General features: G+C 36.7%; 3 protein-coding genes across 3 annotated transcripts in view; all 3 read left to right on the top strand.

Annotated features, from left to right (window-relative positions):
- LOC109825342 lies at positions 1 to 6,040 on the top strand. The gene is made up of 2 exons (XM_020392187.1): positions 1 to 110; positions 5,474 to 6,040. The coding sequence occupies exons 1-2, from the start codon at positions 78 to 80 to the stop codon at positions 6,038 to 6,040; spliced, it is 600 nt and encodes a 199-aa protein (XP_020247776.1). The 5' UTR covers positions 1 to 77.
- LOC109825341 lies at positions 6,054 to 7,417 on the top strand. Its single transcript, XM_020392186.1, has 3 exons — positions 6,054 to 6,104; positions 6,649 to 6,732; positions 6,839 to 7,417. The coding sequence occupies exons 1-3, from the start codon at positions 6,056 to 6,058 to the stop codon at positions 6,949 to 6,951; spliced, it is 246 nt and encodes an 81-aa protein (XP_020247775.1). The 5' UTR covers positions 6,054 to 6,055; the 3' UTR covers positions 6,952 to 7,417.
- Positions 9,960 to 22,653, top strand: part of LOC109824991 (catalase isozyme 1) — a 13,137-nt gene continuing 443 nt past the window's right edge. The window contains exons 1-7 of the mRNA XM_020391646.1: positions 9,960 to 10,057; positions 10,146 to 10,242; positions 13,085 to 13,362; positions 20,605 to 21,381; positions 21,471 to 21,560; positions 22,094 to 22,161; positions 22,269 to 22,362. Of these exons, the coding sequence (XP_020247235.1) occupies positions 10,043 to 10,057; positions 10,146 to 10,242; positions 13,085 to 13,362; positions 20,605 to 21,381; positions 21,471 to 21,560; positions 22,094 to 22,161; positions 22,269 to 22,362 (1,419 nt within the window). The 5' untranslated portion in view covers positions 9,960 to 10,042. The remainder of the gene's footprint in view (positions 10,058 to 10,145; positions 10,243 to 13,084; positions 13,363 to 20,604; positions 21,382 to 21,470; positions 21,561 to 22,093; positions 22,162 to 22,268; positions 22,363 to 22,653) is intronic.

The raw sequence follows: 22,653 nt of genomic DNA, 5'->3' as shown, positions 1-22,653 counted from the left end.
TCCCCCCATTTATTCTGCGCGATTTTTCTCGCTCGAAAACTTTTGAGGGTTTTTCTTTGATTCCCTAAATCCTCAGCATGCCTGAGGTAGTTGGTTTAAGCGAACAAAAGGTAACGATAATTGTATTTTCTGTGCGAGGATGAGATTTTTAGATTGTTTGAGAAGATATTTCCTCATATTTTGTGTAATTTTTTCAAAAAGTTGGTTTCTTTTTACCGCTTCGTTTACTGTTAGGGCTGAGCTTGTTCAAGTGTGTTCTTTTGGCAGGGATTAGATTAGGAAAAAATAGAAGATTTACTGTGAATTTTGAGCTTATTTAATATTATTCTTATTCTAGTACTTGAAATCGGAAATTTTAACGCCTGATCGATTATGGAATGAAAATCTTGGTTCTTATTAAATGTGATATGATTACCTCTTTGATTGCTTTCATTGCTGATGATTGATTTTTGGAGTTTTTATGAGTGTTGAGGAAATGTGCCTTTGATAGCTTCAGTTATTTAATTATGCTGCAGCCATCTTTTTCTAGTCAATTTGTGAACCAGGTTCCTCAAGGTATGTACAAAAGTTAACTTGTCTCTTTCTGTTTATGACCCTGTTCATTAATAGTCAATATTCCTTAGATCTGCTTAGATCTTCTGAGATGAATAACAAAAGGTTTATGTATGAAGAAGAGTCAGAGACTGCGATTAGTTGGTTATATCTTTCGCCGGAAAGGAAACGCAAGTCTGTTAGATTCAAGATATATCTTCTTAATTGTTATGTAAGGTGGCTTGGATCGTTTGCATATAAATGTTGCATTGATTTAATAAGGTTGTCTAAGAATAGTCGAAATTATAATGATAATTCGAGGGGATATTTTGGAGTAGGAAGTGTCGAGAATGCTATTCTATCCACAATGTACCCTAGTCTACTTGCTACATGTGGTAAGAACAAGTAGGTGCAACTGCAGAACTTTTGACTTGGAAATATTATAATGGTACCATTGTCATCAAAACATGGATTGTCAAGTAAAAGTTTACCTGCATCTGTATGTACACTGGTAGTGAGACAAACCACTGTTGTGCAATGTTGTATCTTCCTTGTTTCGATTAATTTAGTTGATAGGCGTGCATTGTTGTTCAAGCGGTTCCTTTGTACTGCACTCTATATTCTCTGTCTTCTCCTGCCATGCAGAACTGCATGATTTTGGGTTTATCACTTATACTTTTATGACTAGACTACTTCTTTCAAATAGTTTCTAGTGGTTGTGTTTGTCTTGCTTATGCACATGTATCATCTACTGTACTGGGTTGTTCTTAGTATCGGTCTGCTTCAATCGATTTTTACCTGTTGGACTTTAGCATAACTACTGGGTATGATAGCATTTAATGATTCACATGTCTCAATACAAGAGATATCTAATTACCCAGGGATCCATGGTCCATCTTGAACTATGAGTTGTTCTTTTTGTGAATGAAGTATAATACTTTATGTCAGATATTTTTCTCTAAAAATCTGTGGAGCAAACAATTGGGTGTGGAAATTTAAATTGTTTCCCCTGGCAAATTTCCAAATCAGGAGCTTCCTCGATGCTTTTAACTGTCTCAAAAATTTACACTTGGATTAACTTCTCTAGTACTATTTCCTATTATTTACTTGTGAACATTCTCAACTTCCTGAGTTAGAAGAGTTTTTAGCATTTCCTTTTTATTCCTTATGCTGAATTTTATTTATTTTTCCTCCCATATCTATCCGAGGTATTTGATGTAATTTCATGTTGATCCTTGATTTGTACTTTACTGAATCTATCAAAGTTGTTTAGTTTGCATGTGGATCTCTCTAATTGTCATCCAAATCATATTCCATCTCGAAAGAGTATTCAGAGATCAATACACATCATAGTCCAAATTTAACTTTTAAATTTAAATCTTGTTCTCTTTGACACTACTACCAGGGCCTACTCTCTGTCCTGTTCTAATCCCTGAATCCCCACCAGCCTCTCCCTCTTCTTTGTAACCTCACCCTCAACAACACATGGATGCCCTTCTGTCGACCAAGCCTAGCTAATCCCAAAGTCCAACCTGAAAGTGATGATGGGTTTCATGGGCTTGTTGGAGTTTTTCAGTGTGAATGTGTAATTGTGTAGTGTTTAAGGGATTATATGTTTGCTGTAAGGAAAACTGGCGGAGAAATGGTGAGTTTTGTGGCAAGAAGATTGTTATTATGAATATATTAAAGTGAGGAAGATACGTGATTCGCTTCTTTGTCTTGTGTCTGACCATGCTATTTCACAACTACAGTGCAGAACTAATTTAAGTGGGGGGCAATGATCTAACTCTCATGAACAGCTAACTTATTGGTGAATGTGCCTAGTTACGTTAATTCACACACACAAACCAAACCAAAAGAACACAACCAAATCTGTTCTTGTTGATGTACATGCTTTAATCGGTATGTGAACAATACGTCATGCATACAGGACACGTTATCAATGCATTAACTTGTTGAAATTTTTTTTAAGGTTTTCTGACCATAGAATTAAAGAGACCTTTTGATCCATTACTTGTACTATTTTAATGAATGATGCTTTACATCCATCATGGTTTATATATCTTAAAAATTAAAACATCTATAAATGGAAAATTCTTGATGCTTCCATATTTTCGACCATGTTTTAAGTTGTATTTTTAGTCATATTGTCGCGAAACTGTTAACTTTGCAATCACTTGATGTATGTGCAATTAGAAATTAATATGTTGTTTGTCGGCTATCTAACAAAATCCTCCTTTATTTTGGCTTCAGACAAGCAACAAAAGGATAAGCATTAAAGCACATATAATACACATGTTCTTTTCTATCAATGACTAGTATAGTGCACCTGCTTTTCATGTGGACGTATTTGTTTAGTTCCTCGAATTTTTTTTCATTAACTGGACAAAGGTAAGTGACTTCTAAACAATATAAATTCTTAAATTTATATATAATTGATAAGTACATATATATAATGGATAAGTACATATGAAATTCTTTACATTTGTAATCAAAAATTGCTTGTAGAAGGATGCATAAAAAAATATCATTACACTGAGAATTGATATGCTGAAGGAAACTTTTTTTTTGTGATACACATGCATGCAGGCCTTTGTTGCTATAAACTTATAATAATATAGTGATGGTCACACTATCTGTACACTACACATGCATGCAGGCCTTTGTTGCTATAAACTTATAATAATATAGTGATGGTCACACTATCTGTACACAACATACGTCAAGGATAATCCTGATAAACTTATAATAATATAGTGATGGTCACACTATCTGTACACAACATACGTCAAGGATAATCCTATTGTCAAAAGTTATAAATGCTAAAGATAAACAAATTAAGCATCAAATATAACAGGTGATGTGGTCATGTGGATGCTAAAGATGAAATAATATAATGAAGTAATATAATTGAAGTAGATCTTTACTAACAGGGGATATGGTTGCATGTGCCTGCATGGTGACATGCCATAGATCAATTGAAATATTAAATATTATACATAATGTATTTCCTTGTCATGTGATTTATGAATTTGAAGATTTCATATACAGTGAATATACTTTCACAGTTAAAGTCATACAACAAACTCAGTTAAGTCAATCTACTGAACAACTGATATTGCGCATTAAGAGGTGAGAGAGGATGACAATGTACTTTCACAGTTAAGTCATACAACAAACTCGGTTAAGTCAATCTACTGAACAAACTGATAATGCACATCAAGAGGTGAGAGAGGATGACGTGGTTTCTCTTCCATGTGGTCCAGTAATTGTAAATAAATTATGAACAGTGCTTATTCTTTATTCAACGAAAATCATCTCATAACACCTAGTCATGACTGAATGACTTCAGTTATCAGATAACTACTAAGATTTGTCCTTCTAAATTCATCACTGACAAATGCTCCTCCTCTGAAATGAGATCCCATATCTGAATAATTCAGTCCATGATCCTATTATAGTTTTGCATTTATATCTATTGTGAAAAGTAAATAACATATCACTAAATTTCTATATGTTCGTTACTTCATAGTATTAATAGGTACAGTGATAAATGTTGTGCATGTACATTTTGTGATCTTAGAAATATCACTCTTAATTTGATTTCAATTTTTCTCAAGCTGGATCACCATAATCAAAAGAACTCCATTTGAGTATTCATGTATGGAATCTAAAGATACCTTGAATTCTCCGAATATCTACCATATGTCCAGGGCCTGAGGGAGTGAAAAAAAGAAAAAGAAAAAACATGACCTGCATCTTATTTTATTACCATTTCCAAATAGATTAAAAAGAAGAAGAAGAAGATGGAAGAAACGACATCGGAAAAAGGAAAAGAATCTCCAATCCTTATTTCGCCTTCTTTTCCATGATGCAGATGCTGATCTTGATCTTTGTCTGACTTTCCGATTGGAGTACCCGAACACTATTACATCGTTGCAAGCGTTGCTGACGCTGTTATATTATTATATTTGTTGAAGATGGTGAATATTTTATAGTGTAGTAGTAGCTAATAAGAGGGTTATGATGGTGGAGAAGTTAGAGAGATGAAGGATGTAATTGGATGTCTTTAAAGGGGAGATAATGGTGCAATTAAAGGTGAATGAGGAACGTAAAAGTGGATTAACTGTTATGGGTAGGATGGAGAAGGCTAAATGGTTAGTGGGATCACCAATTTGGTGACTTTTTACAGTACCATCATTATCATGTTATTTGCATATTTATTTATCATCATCATCATCATGTTCTTTGAATATAATCATGGTGAATTGTAGCGGATAGAAATTTATTGGATTAGAAGTATTAGATATAAGATCGAATGAGACTTTGAGTGCAATTTGGTGATTTGATGAACTTCGAAGGATATTTTGGAAATCAAAATTTTTGAAACTCGTCCCTCTTTTATTATAAATAGTATAGAATTTATGACGATTGGTGAAGTTCTAATTAAACTTGTGAAGTAAAATTGCTTTGTATTGGTGAAGCAGAACACACAAAATATACTGGAAAGTACCTCTTAGATTGATCATACCAAATATGTTATGTCTCGGTGTTATGTAGTGATAAAGCCAGTCATTTAGAAACTTCTACGGTTGTATTAAGTTTGTATTATTTACTTTTTAACTATCTAGTCCATACACTGTTGAAGACTATCTAGATTTGGTAAATGTCGTTAATTATTCAAATGTCATAAACTTGATTTGTCACTCCCGCACAAACCTCCTTCTGCCTTTTCTCCTTAAACAAATAAACATATCATTTGTCCATAAATTCCGAATTATTTCCTTTTTTATGTACTCCATGTCATTCTTATTGATTTTCTTATACATTATCCTCCCATTTGCTAGCATTGTCATTTCATCCTTGTTTAATTTTTCAGTTTGCCGCTGACATGTATTGATGGAATTCTGATTGAGTTCAGCCTCCTTCCCTTACATTTCAGTTAACTTTCTATTTAAAGAGAGTTGTGACCTCCTGTGTTTCTGCACTAAGAGAGATAACTGAGTGCCTATTTGTCAACTCTGGAACTGTCATGGCCACTGGAGACAAGCAACAGCCGATCTCAGCCAAGAAATCTGCACTAAGAGAGATACCTAATGAGAATAGAAACACCATTCACAAATCACCCGGGAATTCTCCATTCCCCATGGACAAAACACCAGTCAAGGATACTGTGAAGCCTAGTTGCCTTGCGAGTCCTAATGGGCCTCTTGTATATGTTCGTAGAAAACTCGAAACAGATTCAGGAAAGATCAACAATAACAATTTTGACACTAGGAAACATGAAAGAGAATCAGCAAAGATCAACGGTGGCAGTTCTGATTCTCCACCACTGAAGAAATCTAGGAATGATTACTCTATCAATGAGTTACCAGTGCCCACATTAAATTGTTCTTCAGCTCCAGTTGCAGTTCCCTTCCAGCCTGATAGCAAGTCAAGTGCTGTTTCTTTCCCTTTTCGGCCTGAACCCCAAAAGCCTAGGCAATCCAACATTGGAAAGAGCGGTTGAACCAAGACTACAGAAATGTTCTTGAAATCCTGCGACCAGTCAAATCACGAGGATTATATTCATAGTAAGTATTCAGATAAATTTCACAAAACCCCTTTAAGTTTGATCGCTTTTGAGATAACCCCCTAAACTTTAGAAATGTCACTGAAACCCCTTTAAGTTCTGTCAGTTAACCCCTCTAAGTAACACCGTTGGGTCTAACTGTGCATGTGAAGACGACATGCATCTAATGAACAAAATACACCTGATGGAAAAAACCCCTTTAGTTTGGTCAAATTTTGTTATAACCCCCTCTAACCCTAGCTGCCAATTGATTTAATTTAATTTCATAATTAGAGTTCTAAAATGGGAATTTTCGTCTTTTCACAAGTTCATCTAAATATTGTTAGGAGGATTAGGTGAAAATTTAAAAACTTTTGGAGGTTTTCTGGAACACCATGAACTTAAGGGGAGTTAAGGAACATTTTTAAGGCTAGGGAACATTTTTAAGGCTAAACTTAAAGGGGTTTTGTGAAATTTAACCTAAGTTTTCCTGAGTTGGATTTTCCATGGTGTGAACAAATTCATTATATGATAATCTCTTGAATTGTTTTTCATGATGATTTTAGAGCTTATATCCTTATCAGCAGCAGAAAGGAGTAGGCATGCATATGAGTTAGAGAAAAGAGCAATACATCTTACACTGGAAGAAGGTAATCTATACCCTATCATACTTGTAATTTGTCATGCGCTTACCGTTGGCATTCTCGAAGAGGATTTTTGTAGAATTTGTTGTGTTTTATTTTTCAATTTTCTCAGGTAAGGAGTTGCATAGAGTGAGGGTTTTGAATGTGTTGAATAAAGCTTCTCCAGATCGACGTGCGTCATTCCCTGCTCAGTTTCAATCATCTGTAGCCCGAGAGGAACGATGAGGCCGTGAAGGCCGTTGATATAATTCTGGGCTTTCATAAGGGAGAAAACGAGATTTTTGTGCAGTCATGTGTTGTGGTTCATGTAGTTGAGACCTGGATTTTCATTGTTGAATGGTTCCAAGTTCAAATGAGTCAGTTTTCAGGTCTGCCTTTTTGGCAAGGTGTAAATTATGATCTAGTTGAGAGAAATTTTCCACAATATATGTGTTCTATAGAATATTGTCTTTAGTGCCTTTTATGGTGTAAATCGGCTGCTATCTAAGAAAATTCACCTTTGAGGGCTTTCTATAGACAATCACACAGGAAGGAAGAAAAGAGCCTGCGACGCGTTTCAACGCCAGTTGTGAGTTCATTGATTCTGGGTGCTAGCTGTTTATGTTGATTCACCGTTATATCTGCACTCATTATCTCCATTTGTACTATTTTTTTTAATTATTTATATTGATTTCGTATATTATTTTCGGTATACAGTTCGTATTAATTAAAGTGGTTACTGAAACATGTATCGGTGGTTTCCTTACCTGTATGATCTGTATTATTTTCAAGAGGTTTTCGTGGTTGAAATGAGTTTCATGAAAAAATTGGCATGGCGGAGCTTTTAAAGACCTCTTTTCCATAAATTATCAAACCAAAATGTAAATCTTTTTTAGCTTGAGGTTTCCAAAGCTAACTTGCCAAAATTCTCTGTGATTTTTTATTTTTATTTTTTCGCATTTACATGGCTATGTAACATTGAAAGATATTGTTACATCGCGAAGATTTTTCATAATACAAGAGGCCGAGAAGAAGTATCAGGATAATTATTATTTCTCCTGAAAATTAATGGACATGCTTCTGTAGACGTTTCCTTGTTTGTTTGTAGCCTTCCTCGTCTACAAAATAGTGGTTTCACGAAGTAAATTTATGAGGTTCAAAAGAGAAATAAAAGGAAATAAACTTTAGTCCAGAAAAATTTTGTGGCCACTTCGTCGACGTTTTATCGTCACTGTTTCCTTTAATGGGCCTTAACGAGCCCAATGTTTGCTCTCAATCTCAAAGTTTGTCCAAACGCACAAGCTCGAGACCGATTCGTTGTCCATTTGATAGATCCAGTGTGAAAAGGGTTCCGTTTTAAGAGATTCCCTTATGCGCATATTGTTGTTATGCGGACACCTTCTCTCATTGTTTCTATGCGAACGCTATCCGATCCATATCCGTTGCTCCAGTGGGTGGAGGGGGGAATGAACCAAATAATTACCATATAGTTCGATAATTGTTTGAATAATTATTCGGTCACATTCGATTCGATACTTTATTTATCATTAAACAAATATTTTTAATATTCGACTTTACTAAGAATAGAATTTAACTAGATGTATATTCAATTCGTTTGTCTATTAAATATTCGTTTAAAATTTGACCACTTATTATTTGTATTATTGCATATATGATATCATATTTTTAATCCATTTATAATTTCTACTCAAGTTTTATGTACTGATTTTAAAATTTAAATAATCTTAAATCTGTTTTCTAATAAAATTTTATAAAAGAATAATTTTTATTTATGAATTTAAATACTATTTAAAAAGTAAATTTTTTAGCAGAATAAATATACTTTAATATTCGATAAATATTGATGAATATTTATCAAATACGAAGTATTAGAGTTTAAATTCGAAAAACTCCATATATGAATATTAGAGTTCGCATTCGAATTCGATAATTTTAAATAAATATAAATACGAACTTTTTAGTATTCGATTTGATTTGACCGTTTAGCAACCCTAGCAGTGAGAACGCTTCGAGCTGCAGAGCACACGAACCCAGAACGCAATGGGACGCGTGGCGGATATTAAGGTGGGACATGTCAGCGATGACCAGTGGTTTTGAGGTGGTTTTAGAAAAGGCCGAAGGAGATAAGGGTCCCCATCACCGTCTGACGTCCGCAGAAGAAGATGATAGGAAATATTAATTTTGGGAGTTATGAGTTATGACTTATGGCCTCTGAAGAGTTTTTGCTTTTGTTGTTGGCAAAACTATCCTAATGTAAATAATTAATCAATTATTTAAATTGGCCAAAGGAAAAAAGAACAGCTAAAATATCTTGAAGAGATTATTTTACTTAAAAAGATTTGACAGGCTGATAAATTCTTACTGAGTGTACTTTGAAATAAAAAAATATAGCTTAGGAAACTTTTCAAGATAATCTGTAAAAGAAGCTTCTGTGAATCGAAGTAATTTATTAAAAAAGAAACACGAGTTTTATTTATAAAAACAAAAGATCCCAGAATAAAACATGAAAAAGCACGCGCACACACACACAAACACACACGTATATATATAGAAGAAGAAGAAGAGAAAGAAAATGAAGAAGAATCGACAGAATATCATGAAATTTGTCCAAAGAAAAGCAAATGTGTGGTAATTTATACTGATAACAATCAGAGTACTAATTCCAATACTAATAATAATAGTACAAGTAATACTAGCACTAGCGAAGGAAAGATGAAGTGCATTTGATACGGTACTCACAACAATCAGATTTTTGTCACGGTATAATCATAGGATCTATGCATGTTCAAAAATGCTCACCTCATAAATAGAAACTACTACTCATTAGGGTCCAGCCGAGTTGGTAAACTGCCTATAAGTAATAGATCAAAGCTGTATGTTCACTAGTGAAACCCCCCAAAAAAAAAAAAAGTCAAAACAAAATTAGTACACCTCTCAAATATTTTGAGCGTAACGGCACAGAAAATTCCAATTGCACGCCATTTCGCTACAGAGTATTTTCGATTTTTTCGGGACGAGATAAATTGCCTCCAAAATTAGTCTCCAACCAATCACGTGATCCACAAATTTTGCGGTCACTCGCATAAAAAAGTCCAACCCACAAACATCTCACCCGCAGCGTGTAAAAAATGCGACCTCGCGCTACTTCCATGCGCCACGTAGCCCCCCGGCCCCAGCTCTCAACTGGGCCCCACGTAACTAATGAACATCTTCGCCCCTTACAAATGCTCACCTAAGGCATCGGTGCGTGCGGGAAAAAAAAGGGGAAAAAAAAAGAAAAAGGAAAAAAGGTTTTCTCGTCGATTTCTCCATCGCCATGGATCCGTACAAGGTGTCTAATTTCTCTCTCGATCCTTGATTTGTTTAGGGTTAAGGCGATTCATCTTAATGTTTTGATTTTTGATCTTGTTTTGTGACAGCATCGACCATCGAGCGCTTTCAACTCGCACTTTTGGACCACCAACTCCGGTGCTCCGGTCTGGAACAATAACTCCTCTCTCACCGTAGGATCTCGAGGTATTCCTTCTTACGATGAATCTGAGGCAAATCAACAATTGTTTGATTTTTTTAATATTGTTTAAATTGGAATTAAAGGCCCGCTGATTATTAGTATCACAAGGGGATATTTGAAAACAGTTTCGTGGGGTTTGAGTGTTTAGTCGTCTCTTGTGACAATTTATGTTTTTTTTTTCTGGTAAATATAGACAACAATTGCGTACTGTTAATACTTAGCGTCTCTTTTTGATGAATCTGAGGTTTACTCAAGAAAATTTTGATTTTTTAAAAACTGTGTTGGGTAGAAAGTTTTTGAGGGACAAATGGAAATCCCGCTGTGTTTTCTTTATGAAATTGGGATTGAAGGCCCGCTAATTATTAGTATAAAGAGAATATGATTTGAATATGGTGAATAGTTGGGAAAGATTTTGTAAGAGTTGAGCGTTTAGCTGTCAATCATGTGGTTTATTCGATAAATATAGGCGACAACTGCGCGGTTGTTAGAATCAGAATGGATGGGAAACAGTTCCTTGATTGCTGTAGGGCCTGTAAGGGTTTCTCTTTTGTGAATACGAGGGTCAATCAAGAAAATTTGATTATCTTTTAAGTGTATTACATAATATGGTTTTGAGGTCCAATTGGAAACCCCATTATGTTTCTTTATGAAATTGGAATTAAAAGGGTAACTAAGCTTTGATCGGAGCAACATAGTTGAGTACTTTTTATGGGGTTAAATGTTTAATTTTTATTGAGTTAATTATCTGACTTGTTTTGTTTATTTGATAGATAGACACTGCAATAATTGTGCGGTTGAAAGAATCTAAATTGACAAGAAAGGGAACTTTTTAGTTGATAACTAGTTGTGTAAGTTTTGCAGCTTTTTGGAGGATGTTTGGTTGTTGTTGGTAAAGTTGTGTATTTATGACACAACTTGGAAAGTTGTTGTCCACCTCATCAATTTCACTTTTATACTTTTCTTTGTTTGTTTTTTATTCTATTGGAATCATAAATTGCTTGTTTGGTTTGCAAATGTAACTTTAATTGTTTGTTTGGAAAGTGTAAAAAGTGGTCCCTACTCAAATGATCATATTGGTTGGAATTATTTATTATTATTTTTTCCTGACTTCAATGTCGGTTTTCTCCTAAAATCATGTCTTTTTTTATGAAATCACTTTACGAGCCACATCGGCATATGAAATCACTTTACACTATTTTCACAACTACAACAAACAATTAAAAGTGATGAAAGCTGACATTGGGACTCTTTTTTTTACACTTTCCATCCTTTTACATGATAAAAACATACAACCAAACAGCCCCTTGGTGTTATTGGGAGACATTAATAAAAATTAGGCTAAATTGCACTTACATACCTATTTTTTTTCCCCAGAAGTGCACTTATATACCCTAAGTTACAAAACAGAGCAAATATATACCATGAGTTGTCTCTGCAGTGTGATTTTCTTAAATGCTGTTAAGTTTTACCCAAAAGGACATGATTGCCTTTCTCCGAAAATGACCCCCAGGGTTAAAAAAACCTCACTTTTACTGTTCCCCACAACTCCCAGATTTTTTCCCCAAAATGTATGATGATGCCCTAATTTCACGATTGAAGTGCTTGAGAATCTAAAGAAGAAAAATAAGAAGAGAATGAATGGTATTTGATAAGGAGAAAGAGGTACGTAAAATTGTAATTAATACAATTAATGAGGGTAGATGACATTTAAAATTGTCATGTGATGAGCACCTGTGAATATTCTCATGGCAGGTTAGTATAATGTGGCAATGTGCACCTTTTTTACAACTCATGGTATATATTTACTCCGTTTTGTAACTTAGGGGGTGTATAATTGCTTTTTGGTGAAACAATAGGGTATTTAAGTGCAATTTAGCCTAAAAAATAACAATTTAAAGTACATAAAGATGTCTAAAGACGGGAGGTTATTTTTTATTGTTTAATTTGATAAACAGGGGAATTTTTTATTGTTTAATGTGATAAAACAGGTGACTTCGCCCATTTTAGTAGTCAATAGAACTTAATGAAGAAAATGGCCAGAGATGTTCTTTCTTTTCCTTGTGGTGTCCTGCAGGGAAGGTGGGATTTGGATCCTCTCCATTGAAACCATTTATTATTTTGTGAAATAATTATGACATTTATGAGTGAAAAGGGGGAATGAATGTAATTGACGGGAAAGTGTGGTCATTTTATATTTGGAATTAATCATAAGTGTCTTAAATATAAATGGATGGCTGTGATTTAGCAAATGACTTCTCCTTTTGCATTAGAGACGATTCATATATATGGAAGTAAAATTTTAAATCAATAGAGAGAGGTGTCACACACCACCCACTCACCCATGGGATAATAGATACGAGTTGCGAACTTATTTAGCAAAATAAATATGAAGAGATAGAAGTGAGGTCCGCACCTTTCCAATGTGACTAACATGGTGAACCTCACTGATAGTCCATCTTTATCAAAATGAAGTGCCATGTCATACCTATCCGCCACCCCCCCCACCCCCAGACCACTCACACGAGCTAAGCAAATAAGTAGAACATATATGGGCATGTCTCAATTATTTTTTATTTGGGTTTTGATTATCACTATCTATATTCAATTAGTGGATGCTGATGGGAAGTGAATTTAGGTATTTAAGACATCAATTTACAGCTCTAGCCTTAACCGCTCCTTTTTGTATGAATACTGCATTTGTTTTCTTAGAGATCCAGCTAATAAAGGCTTTACTAATGCATTTCCTTTTCATCCTTGTTTTTATGAGGTTGAATGATGTTAATCCTGTTGGCACCATTTCTTTACCTTATTTATTGTGTGATTGAATGGTGTTAATCATGTTGACAGGGCCTATTCTTCTTGAGGACTATCATCTCATTGAGAAGCTTGCACAATTCGATAGAGAACGCATTCCTGAACGTGTTGTTCATGCTAGGGGAGCCAGTGCCAAGGGTTTCTTTGAGGTGACTCACAATGTTTCTCATCTCACTTGTGCTGATTTCCTTCGGGCTCCAGGGGTGCAGACCCCTGTCATTGTTCGCTTCTCGACTGTCATTCATGAGCGCGGGAGTCCTGAAACCTTGAGAGACCCACGAGGCTTTGCCGTGAAGTTCTACACCAGAGAGGTAAAGGCTCAGTTCTACATTCCTCAAGTACACTCTTACGTTCTTGCTAGTTAGTTTTGGCATAGAATTTCTTAGTGGCTAGAGACATTTAGATTCTATTGCTTTTTTACTTGTACTAGTTTTGGCATAGAATCTCTTGGTGCCCCACGCTCCATGGCCATGCCAGATACTGAGAATTTGTGTGTTTACAAATAATTTCTTGTCCTTCAAGACTGTGAAGCTCCATTTCTTGTCTAAAAGAAAATGAAGGATTCAGAAGTTAATATGTTGAACCGTTCAAGTTGAGTATGTGGTACTTTTTTGGGAGTTTTTTTTGCCTTGTATCCTTTCAATCAATTTGAAGAGTTAAAATCTATTGACACATCTTCTGCCAAATTACACTTTGAATTCTTTGATAGGTGGTTTTGGCATATAGTTTGTTACTAGCTAGAGAGACTTGGATTCTGTGCTTTTTCAGTTTTACTAGTTTGGGCGTAGAATTTCTTAGTGGCCAAGGCTACGTAGCCGTGTGTAAGATAATGGGATGTGTAAGATAATGGGATCTGTTTGCGTCAACAGACCATTTGTTGTCCTACAAGGCAAGGCTGTGAAGCTCTTTCTCTAACAGAAACCTAAATATCGAGAGGTTAATTTATGTGAACCTTTTAAGTATGTGTATTTTTGGGAGACTTTGAGGTTTCATGCTTTCAGTCAATCTGAAGAGTTAAAATCTATCCACACATCTTCTCTCAAATTTTCAATTGCGAGTTAGAACCCACCTTTGCGGTCCTTCAAGTGATACAATAAACATGCTTATAAATTGTTAGTGTTCGTAGCTTTTGAAACTATCCAGTTGCTTTCTCTAGTTATTTCTGTGACCACTGAAACCTTATACTGATATGAAGTTTTACCCACCAATGGTCAACCACACGACTAGTTTACATGTTACTCTCATTTCTACAATCTCATTGATATCTAAGGGCAAAATGGCCAGATTGGTATATTTTCTAGGGTCTTGGTGACAAGTTGGTATATTTTTTTTTAAGTTTTGTCATATTGGTATAAAATTTCAACTCCGGCGCCATATAAGCCTTAAGTTTGGCCGGAGTCAATTTTCCGGCCATTATTCTCACGCGACAGCTCACGTGACTCCGACGTGGCCTTTACGTGGATTCCAGCGTGACGAAATTTAGCGGGAATAAGTGAGCGGTTTGCCTAGAAAATCGCAGAAGAGCAGTAATTCAATCCCATTCTTTAATTTCCCTCTCTTCCCCAATTACAGAAGAAAATCGTAGAACCCTAGAGCGTAACGATCCCCAAATTACAGACGATCGAAGTTCAAGGCTTCCATCTACTTCATCTTCTTTGGCGCGGAGCAAAAGGTGAGTGGAAATTTCATATTTTTGAAACTAATACATGGAAATTTGACGGGTTTATTGTAAATTAGGGTTTTTTTGATGGGTTTAGTGAGGAGTTAGGGTTTTTATTGTGATATTGCAGATGAGTCTCCAAATATTGGTTAAAATCAGACATGGAGGAAGTTTTCCGATGGGCTGGGTTGAAGATTATGTTGGTGGTAGATTTGATGTTAGGTTTATAGACAAAGAGGATCTGAGCATAGAAGACTGATGGATGAAATTAGTGCAATTGGGTATAACAATGTCAACGGCTTGTTCTACTGTGTTCCTGGTGTAGGGGTTGCAAATGGTGGATTAAGGTCTCTAAGTGATGAATGTTCCTTCATTGAAATGCTAGAACATGCAGAAAGGGTGAAGGCAATTGAAATCTATGTTGAACATGGCATTGATCAACCTGCAGAAGTTATTATGGAAGATTGTGATGAGCTGTTGTTGGAAGGGGTGCAAGAAGATATGCAAATGCCAAAAGCGACCACTCCTAAAAAGAAGGTGACAGTAGCAGGACCCATGAGATCAACACCCAGGAGATCAACACCCAGGAGAGCCACTGCTAGTGCCAATGAGAAGGTGACAGTAGCAGGACCCAGGAGATCAATACCCAGGAGAGCCACTGCTAGTGCCAATGAGAAACAAACACCCAAGAAAGCAACATGCAAGAGGAAGGTAACATATCCTTCAACCTCCAGGAAGAAACTAACACCCAGGAGGGCAACCAAGTTGTCAACCTTCAGTGAAACCCTGCCACAACAAAAAGCATTATTTTCAGCCTCTTTAGATGATCAGTGTAGTGCACAACAGCAGGCAAGTCCATCTAGTGATAGTGACGACTCTGTGGAGGATGAGAATTACAGAATGGATCCTAGGGAGGCATTTGCAGATGATGACTTTGATGAAGATGAACTATTTGATGAGTTTAGCAATAATGACAAGGAAAAAAAAGAAGAATATGCAAGAGAAAGAGGATGACAGTGCCTACAGTGAATGTGGAGGGCAATGATAGTGTGCCTGAACCAAATAATGAACCTAGGGAGCCAGTGAATGTGGAGGGCAATGAGAGTGTGCTTGAACCAGGCCAGGAAGATAGGGAGGCAGTGAATGAGGTTCACGGTGCTTACAGTGATGATTTCTTTCAAGCTGCTATATGTAGTGAAGACGAGGAACTGAATGAGATTAGGCAATGCAATAAGGAGAATCTAAGTCAAGAGATGGGCCACATTGCTTTAAACTCTGGTGCCAAACTAGGAGATGGTGTTGATGCAGGTAACTCCTTTCAATTTAACACTGTCAGACCCCCTCGAGTGGTTAATGCTAATGTACCAACATCACCCCATGAAGGAGTGCATTCAAGAGCTGACAACACAGTTGATGAACCTGGGCCATCAACCACTGAACCACAACAACAGTCATGGCCAGAATTTTTTACAAATTATGATGGTGGATATGAATCAGATCCTAGATCAAGTGGTGATGAAGGTCCCATAATGGCAAGTGATGAGGATGAAACTCTTGTCCAAAGTTTACAAAAAAGGGCATCAAAGGTCAAGTATCCATTTTTTAATGAAGAAGTTGACATGAAAAATGTTAAATTGACAGTAGGATTGAAGTTCACGTCAAGGGAAATATTAAAAGAAGCAATATTGAATTACTCCATACAACAACACTATGACATTGTTTATGGAAAAAATGATAAGAGGCAGTTGAATGTGAATTGGTCACTCTGTCATTGGCAGCTAAATGCTACACCATGTCGTGATGATGCTAGTGCTTGGAAAATCAATTGTATGCACCCTTATCATACTTGTGTCAGGACATTCAAGAATAGGCTAATCACTGAAGGTTGGCTTGCAGGAAAATTTATTGACAACTTTCTGAGGGATCCTAAGTTCAAGCCCAGAGACATGAAAGCAGAAATGCAAAAACAATATGAGATCATAGTGGATTTAAGGAAATGTAGGAGGGCAAAGAGTAGGGCTTTGAATGCAGTAGATGGTTTGTTTAAGAAGCAATATGGCTTGTTAAAGCCATACATGAGAGAGCTCTTAAGGAGTAATGATGGAAGTACATGCCTTCTGAAGGTCACAGATCAAAGTGAATCATCAGAATCAGGAGTCTTTCAAAGATTCTACGTGTGCTTTGCAGGTAAAGTAAATGTGTTTGTTAGAAAATTTTGAAGTTTTATCAAAAGCTTGTATGTGCAGTTTTTTTAGGCCATACTGAATCCATTCCTGTGTTCTCAGTCATGAGAAGGGGGTTCGCCAACAATTGTAGACCTATATTTGGACTTGATGGGTGCTTTCTTAAACATGCAAAGGGGGTTCGCCAACAATTGTAGACCTATATTTGGACTTGATGGGTGCTTTCTTAAACATGCATGTGGTGGGCAATTGTTAAGTGCCGTGGGGAGAGACGGCAATAATCAGATGTGGCCAATTGCGTGGGCTGTTGTGGAGGCTGAAACAAGGAGCTCTTGGGAATGGTTTATGAGAATCTTATCCAATGATCTCAACATGGGAGAGGGAGAGGGATGGACAGTAATTTCAGACCAACAAAAGGTAAGGATCAATTTCATGTCATATTCAGTTTAATCTCTATCTGGGCTACATATTTACATATTTGAGTATGTTTTTTTGTTTAATCAGGGTTTAGTTCCAGCTATACATGAAGTTTGGCCCCAAGTGGAGCATAGGCAATGTGCAAGACACATTTATTCCAATTGGAGGAAAGCACATACTGGAAGAACTCTTCAAAAACAATTTTGGTATTGTGTGAAGGCAACCTCCATGGGGGATTTTGCAAGAGAGGCTGGCAAACTCAAGGATTACTCTCAAAAGGCATACGACGACTTCATGGCAAGGGATCCTCACACCTTCTGTAAGTCCCATTTTAAATGTCATAGCCAATGTGACAGTGTCGACAACAATATGTCCGAAACCTTCAACTCATTCATCCTTCTTGCAAGATACAAGCCAATAATTTCTATGCTAGAAGACATTAGACTTGCCATGATGGATAGGATGCAGTTAAAAAGGAAGTTGATTACACAATTTGTGGGTGGGATTGCACCTAGGATAAGCAAGAAAATCAAAGAGGGATATCAAGAACAATTGCACTGTCAAACACGTTGGTCGGGAACAAATGACTACAGTGGATTTGAGATACATCACAGAGGGATTGGCCATGAGGTTAACTTGGGTGAAAATACCTGTTCTTGTAGGGTTTGGGACTTGACTGGAATTCCATGTTGTCATGCCATTAGTGCAATATTGTTCATGAGAAAGAATCCAGGAGATTTTGTTGCTCATTGGTACAAAAGTGAAGCTTACAAAAATGCTTATGAGAGCTTGTTAAACCCTGTGCAAGGTACCAAATTTTGGGACCTTCAACAGGAGGGATCTGTGTTGCCTCCTCACAGTATTAGGAAGCCAATGGGGAGGCCCAAACATGCTAGAAGGAGGGACCCTTCAGAAGGTTTAAGAAATCAATTTAAGGCATCAAGGCAAGGTGTGCAAGGACGATGCACCCATTGTGAATCAAGTGAACATACACGGAGAAAGTGCCCTACTGCACCACCAAGGCAACAAACTACACAAGTAAGCTTTTTTTTTTGCAGCTGTATTTTGTGTTCATTAAACAACTTAAGCCTTACCTGATCCATCTTGAAGGAATCACAAGGAACAAGAGTTGATGAAGGACCATCTCAAGTGAGGAAAAAAGGGAGACCAAAGGGAAGCCTGAACAGAATTAGATGTGAGTAGATAACCAGCTTCTGAGATATTTTGGGACAAAGTTGTTCATGTATGGTTAATGTTATTTTGGCACAAAGTTGTTACTGTCTGGTTATTGTATTTTGGGAACAAAGTTGGTTAAAGTTCTGTTTAGTATTTTGTGTTATGTTATGTGATAAAGTTGTTACTGTCTGGTTATTGTATTTTGGGAACAAAGTTGGTTAAAGTTCTGTTTAGTATTTTGTGTTATGTTATGTGATAAAGTTGTTACTGTCTGGTTATTGTATTTTGGGAACAAAGATGGTTAAAGTTCTGTTTAGTATTTTGGGAACAAAGTTGTTATTGTATAGTGTGTTGATCAGTTCTATCTGGGCATGTTCTATTTAGTATTTTGTGTTATGTTATGTGATAAAGTCCTGTAACTTACATGCACTTGGTATTTTGTGTTTTGTTGTGTGTCACAGTAGTTTCCAAGCAATGTTCTACCTAATACATTTGGTATTCTGGATGTTCATTTGTTTGGCATGTTTAAAGTTTATATGTCTACTTCATGTCGATCCCTTTGTTGACATCATTGAACCAGGTCATGTGCAATATGGGTCCAACAGGTACAATTGAATTCATGTCATTGAACCAGGTCATGTACATTTGGTTATACAAGTCATTGCACCAGTTCATGTGCATTCATGCCTGTATATAACAATCAAGAAAGTTCATTTATTCATGCACAATCAACAACACACATTAGGAGTTCAATTTACCAATCTGTCAAAATACTGTGCTTTATTCACATCAGCATCCACTTTCACATTACAACCATCTTCACATTATAACATACAGAATTAAACAGAGTGTAAACATACAGAATAACAAAATAAACTTAATAATCCTTTTTTCTTTTGCAACATTTTCCTGCAATTCTAATCTTTCTTTCATCATTTTCTGCACTTCTTCCAAACAAGAAGCAGCCTCGTGTTGAGACAATTCGACATGCTCTTTTAGCTTGTAAATTTCCTCATTGCATCCTCTTAGCTGATTTTCACACCTTTGAAGTAACTCCTCCTTCAACAGCAACGTATTCCTCAAATCATTGATCTCCTCTCTTAGAAGTGGAAACAATTGACATCCAACACTACACATTGGTTTGTCAATCCATTCCCAAATGCCACAACCACCAGCCTATCATTACTCAAAAATCAAGGAGACTATTATCAAGTAAGATGCGCAAAAAATTCCAACTTCTAAGTAAAAACTGCAGTTGATTACTGCAACAAATGAGGAAGTAAATTTAACTTACATGCTGATTGCGACATTTGTAGAACCTCCGTCCTGGATTTTCATCAGTCATAGAAGTAAAATATTCGCAATCCAAACCACAATTACAAACCTTCACCCCAGATTGCTTTGCTAGATCATTCCACTATCGTATAGCTTTTATTCCATTGAACCCTTGCCTGCTTCTTCCAATGCTCATGCTTGACACTGATCTTGAGCGACAGCTTGAAGATGACGAATCCATCACTAATTTAACTCCCACTGAACCTAACCCTAACCCTAGGAGGAAGAATAAGATGGAGTAAGAAGAAGAAGATGGAGTAAGAAGGAGGAGGAAGAAGAAGATGGAAGCCCTAATCAGAGATATAAACCCCCCTTTTGTCAAAATTTATTCATCCCAACCACCTGCCACGCTGGAATCCACGTAAAGGCCACGTCGGGGTCACGTGAGCTGTCGCGTGAGAATAATGGCCGGAAAATTGACTCCGGCCAAACTTAAGGCCTATATGGCGCCGGAGTTGAAATTTTATACCAATATGACAAAACTTAAAAAAATATACCAACTTGTCACCAAGACCCTAGAAAATATACCAATCTGGCCATTTTGCCGATATCTAAGTCATCTCTAATTATTTCTGTGATTACTGAGCTACCTTACGCTGACAAATGAAGTTCGGCCCACCAAAGGTCGACACACACGTCGTTCATGTTGTCATCGCTTTTATAATCTCAATTAATCATCTAGAATTAACATCTTTGTGGTGGAGCTACTATGATTTATAATACTTTAGTTTATAAATAATTCATTTGTGCTTACTATTCTTAGCTTTATCCATTATCTTCAGGGTAACTTTGATCTTGTTGGGAACAACTTCCCTGTCTTCTTCATCCGTGATGGGATAAAGTTCCCTGACATGGTGCATTCTCTCAAGCCAAACCCAAAATCCCATATCCAAGAAAATTGGAGGATCGTTGACTTTTTCTCACACCATCCAGAGAGCTTGCACATGTTCACCTTCCTCTTCGACGATGTTGGTGTTCCACAGGATTACAGGCACATGGATGGTTCCGGTGTCAACACCTACACTCTCGTCAACAAAGAAGGGAAGGCTCATTATGTTAAGTTCCACTGGAGACCAACCTGCGGTGTGAAGAATTTGTTGGAGGATGAGGCTGTCATTGTAGGAGGCAATAACCACAGCCACGCCACCAAGGATCTTTATGACTCAATTGCTGCAGGAAATTATCCAGAGTGGAAGCTTTTTATTCAAACCATTGATCCTGATCATGAGGATAAATTTGACTTTGATCCCCTTGATGTTACCAAGACTTGGCCAGAGGATATCATTCCTCTTCAGCCAGTTGGGCGTATGGTCCTGAACAAGAACATTGACAATTTTTTTACAGAAAATGAGCAGCTAGCTTTCTGTCCAGCAATTGTTGTGCCCGGAATTTACTATTCTGATGATAAGCTGCTGCAAACTAGGATTTTCTCTTATGCTGACACTCAGAGGCACCGTCTTGGGCCGAACTACCTAATGCTCCCAGCTAACGCTCCCAAGTGTGCTCATCACAACAACCACCATGATGGTTTTATGAATTTCATGCACAGGGATGAGGAGGTTGCTATTTGCTTTCTGTCCCTGGCATTTATTCATTAATTGGTTCATTTATTATATTGCTTTTCAAATATACAACATTGTTTTTTTAGGTGAACTATTTCCCTTCAAGGTACGATCCTGTTCGTCATGCGGAGAGATTCCCGATACCACCTGGTGTCCTTAATGGAAGACGTGAGAAGGTAAGTATCTGTTGAAGTTTGTGAACCTAAACAGACATATTTCTAGATACTGCTCAAAAAAGGAACTAGGTTTTATCAATGCTATGGGCACAAAAAAAAATGTTGCCCCCAAGTGAATGCTAGCTGTCTTATGGTATAAAAACTTCCTGATCTAGGTTTAGCTTGCCATGTATAAGCCATATGGATCCTATAACAACCCTTCTAACCTTCCTACTTCCTAGTCCATCTCAATCAGTCCTATCAATCTTTAACTTCGTCCTTTCTTTTTCTTTATTTTCCTTTCCTGAGGAAGTGTACTGTTGGATTTTTGGGAAGAATTTAAAATTATTGTTTACATACTGCGCAAAACCACTTTCAGTTTTAAGTACATAGGGCCTTTTTCTTAACATGTTGAGCTTCATCCCAGTTCTCAAAAAGCTGGCCCATTAAGTGCCCTGTGAGATAGTATTTAAAAAAAAAATCCTTATTGCCATTTTCTACACATTATCATGTTTGGTAAATCTCTTATTGTTTTCATCATCCGGTGAATATAGGTTATTATTGCTAAGGAAAACAACTTCAAGCAGCCTGGAGAGAGATACCGCTCATGGGATCCTGCCAGGTTTGCTCTCTACTACTTGATGTTTTTTTTTTTGTGGGGGGGGGGGGGGATGATATATTAATGTTGTCCATAATCCTCTTGTTAACAAGTTTCCTTTCTTTCTCCAGGCAAGAACGTTTCATCCACAGGTGGGTGGATGCGTTGTCGGACCCCAGGGTTACCCACGAAATCCGTAGCATTTGGATATCATATTGGTCTCAGGTTTGTCTTCCTTTGATAAAGAAATCCATATGCTTGTGAAAAAATAGTATCCAAAGCCTCTTCTATACTGAAAACAAATAGGTGTTTGGATTAGCTTTTTTGCTTGGGGGCTGTTCAGCTGTGAAAATATGTTGTAGTTATTCAAAAATCAGGATTCTTCAATATTATTATTATTATTGTATTGATTGGATGAAAAGTTTTGTGGGGCCAAGACTTTTTCCTTTCTTTCTCCCCAAAATACTAGTGAGATGGGAGGAATTGTGGCAAAGGATTTTGCTGACGTGGCAATAA

This window comes from Asparagus officinalis, chromosome 10 (genome assembly GCF_001876935.1).
Source record: "Asparagus officinalis chromosome 10, Aspof.V1, whole genome shotgun sequence".
In the NCBI taxonomy this organism is placed as follows: Eukaryota; Viridiplantae; Streptophyta; class Magnoliopsida; order Asparagales; family Asparagaceae; genus Asparagus; species Asparagus officinalis.
This window is presented reverse-complemented; position numbering and strand designations above follow the sequence as displayed.

Excerpts from the sequence above, each read along its gene's own strand:
- LOC109825341 (XM_020392186.1), top strand. The coding sequence starts at position 6,056 with ATGTTCTTGAAATCCTGCGACCAGTCAAATCACGAGGATTATATTCAT. Across the intron at positions 6,105-6,648 it reads TCACGAGGATTATATTCATA|AGCTTATATCCTTATCAGCA; the intron begins GTAAGTATTCAG and ends TGATGATTTTAG. Across the intron at positions 6,733-6,838 it reads ACATCTTACACTGGAAGAAG|GTAAGGAGTTGCATAGAGTG; the intron begins GTAATCTATACC and ends CAATTTTCTCAG.
- LOC109825342 (XM_020392187.1), top strand. The coding sequence starts at position 78 with ATGCCTGAGGTAGTTGGTTTAAGCGAACAAAAG. Across the intron at positions 111-5,473 it reads TTGGTTTAAGCGAACAAAAG|TTAACTTTCTATTTAAAGAG; the intron begins GTAACGATAATT and ends CTTACATTTCAG.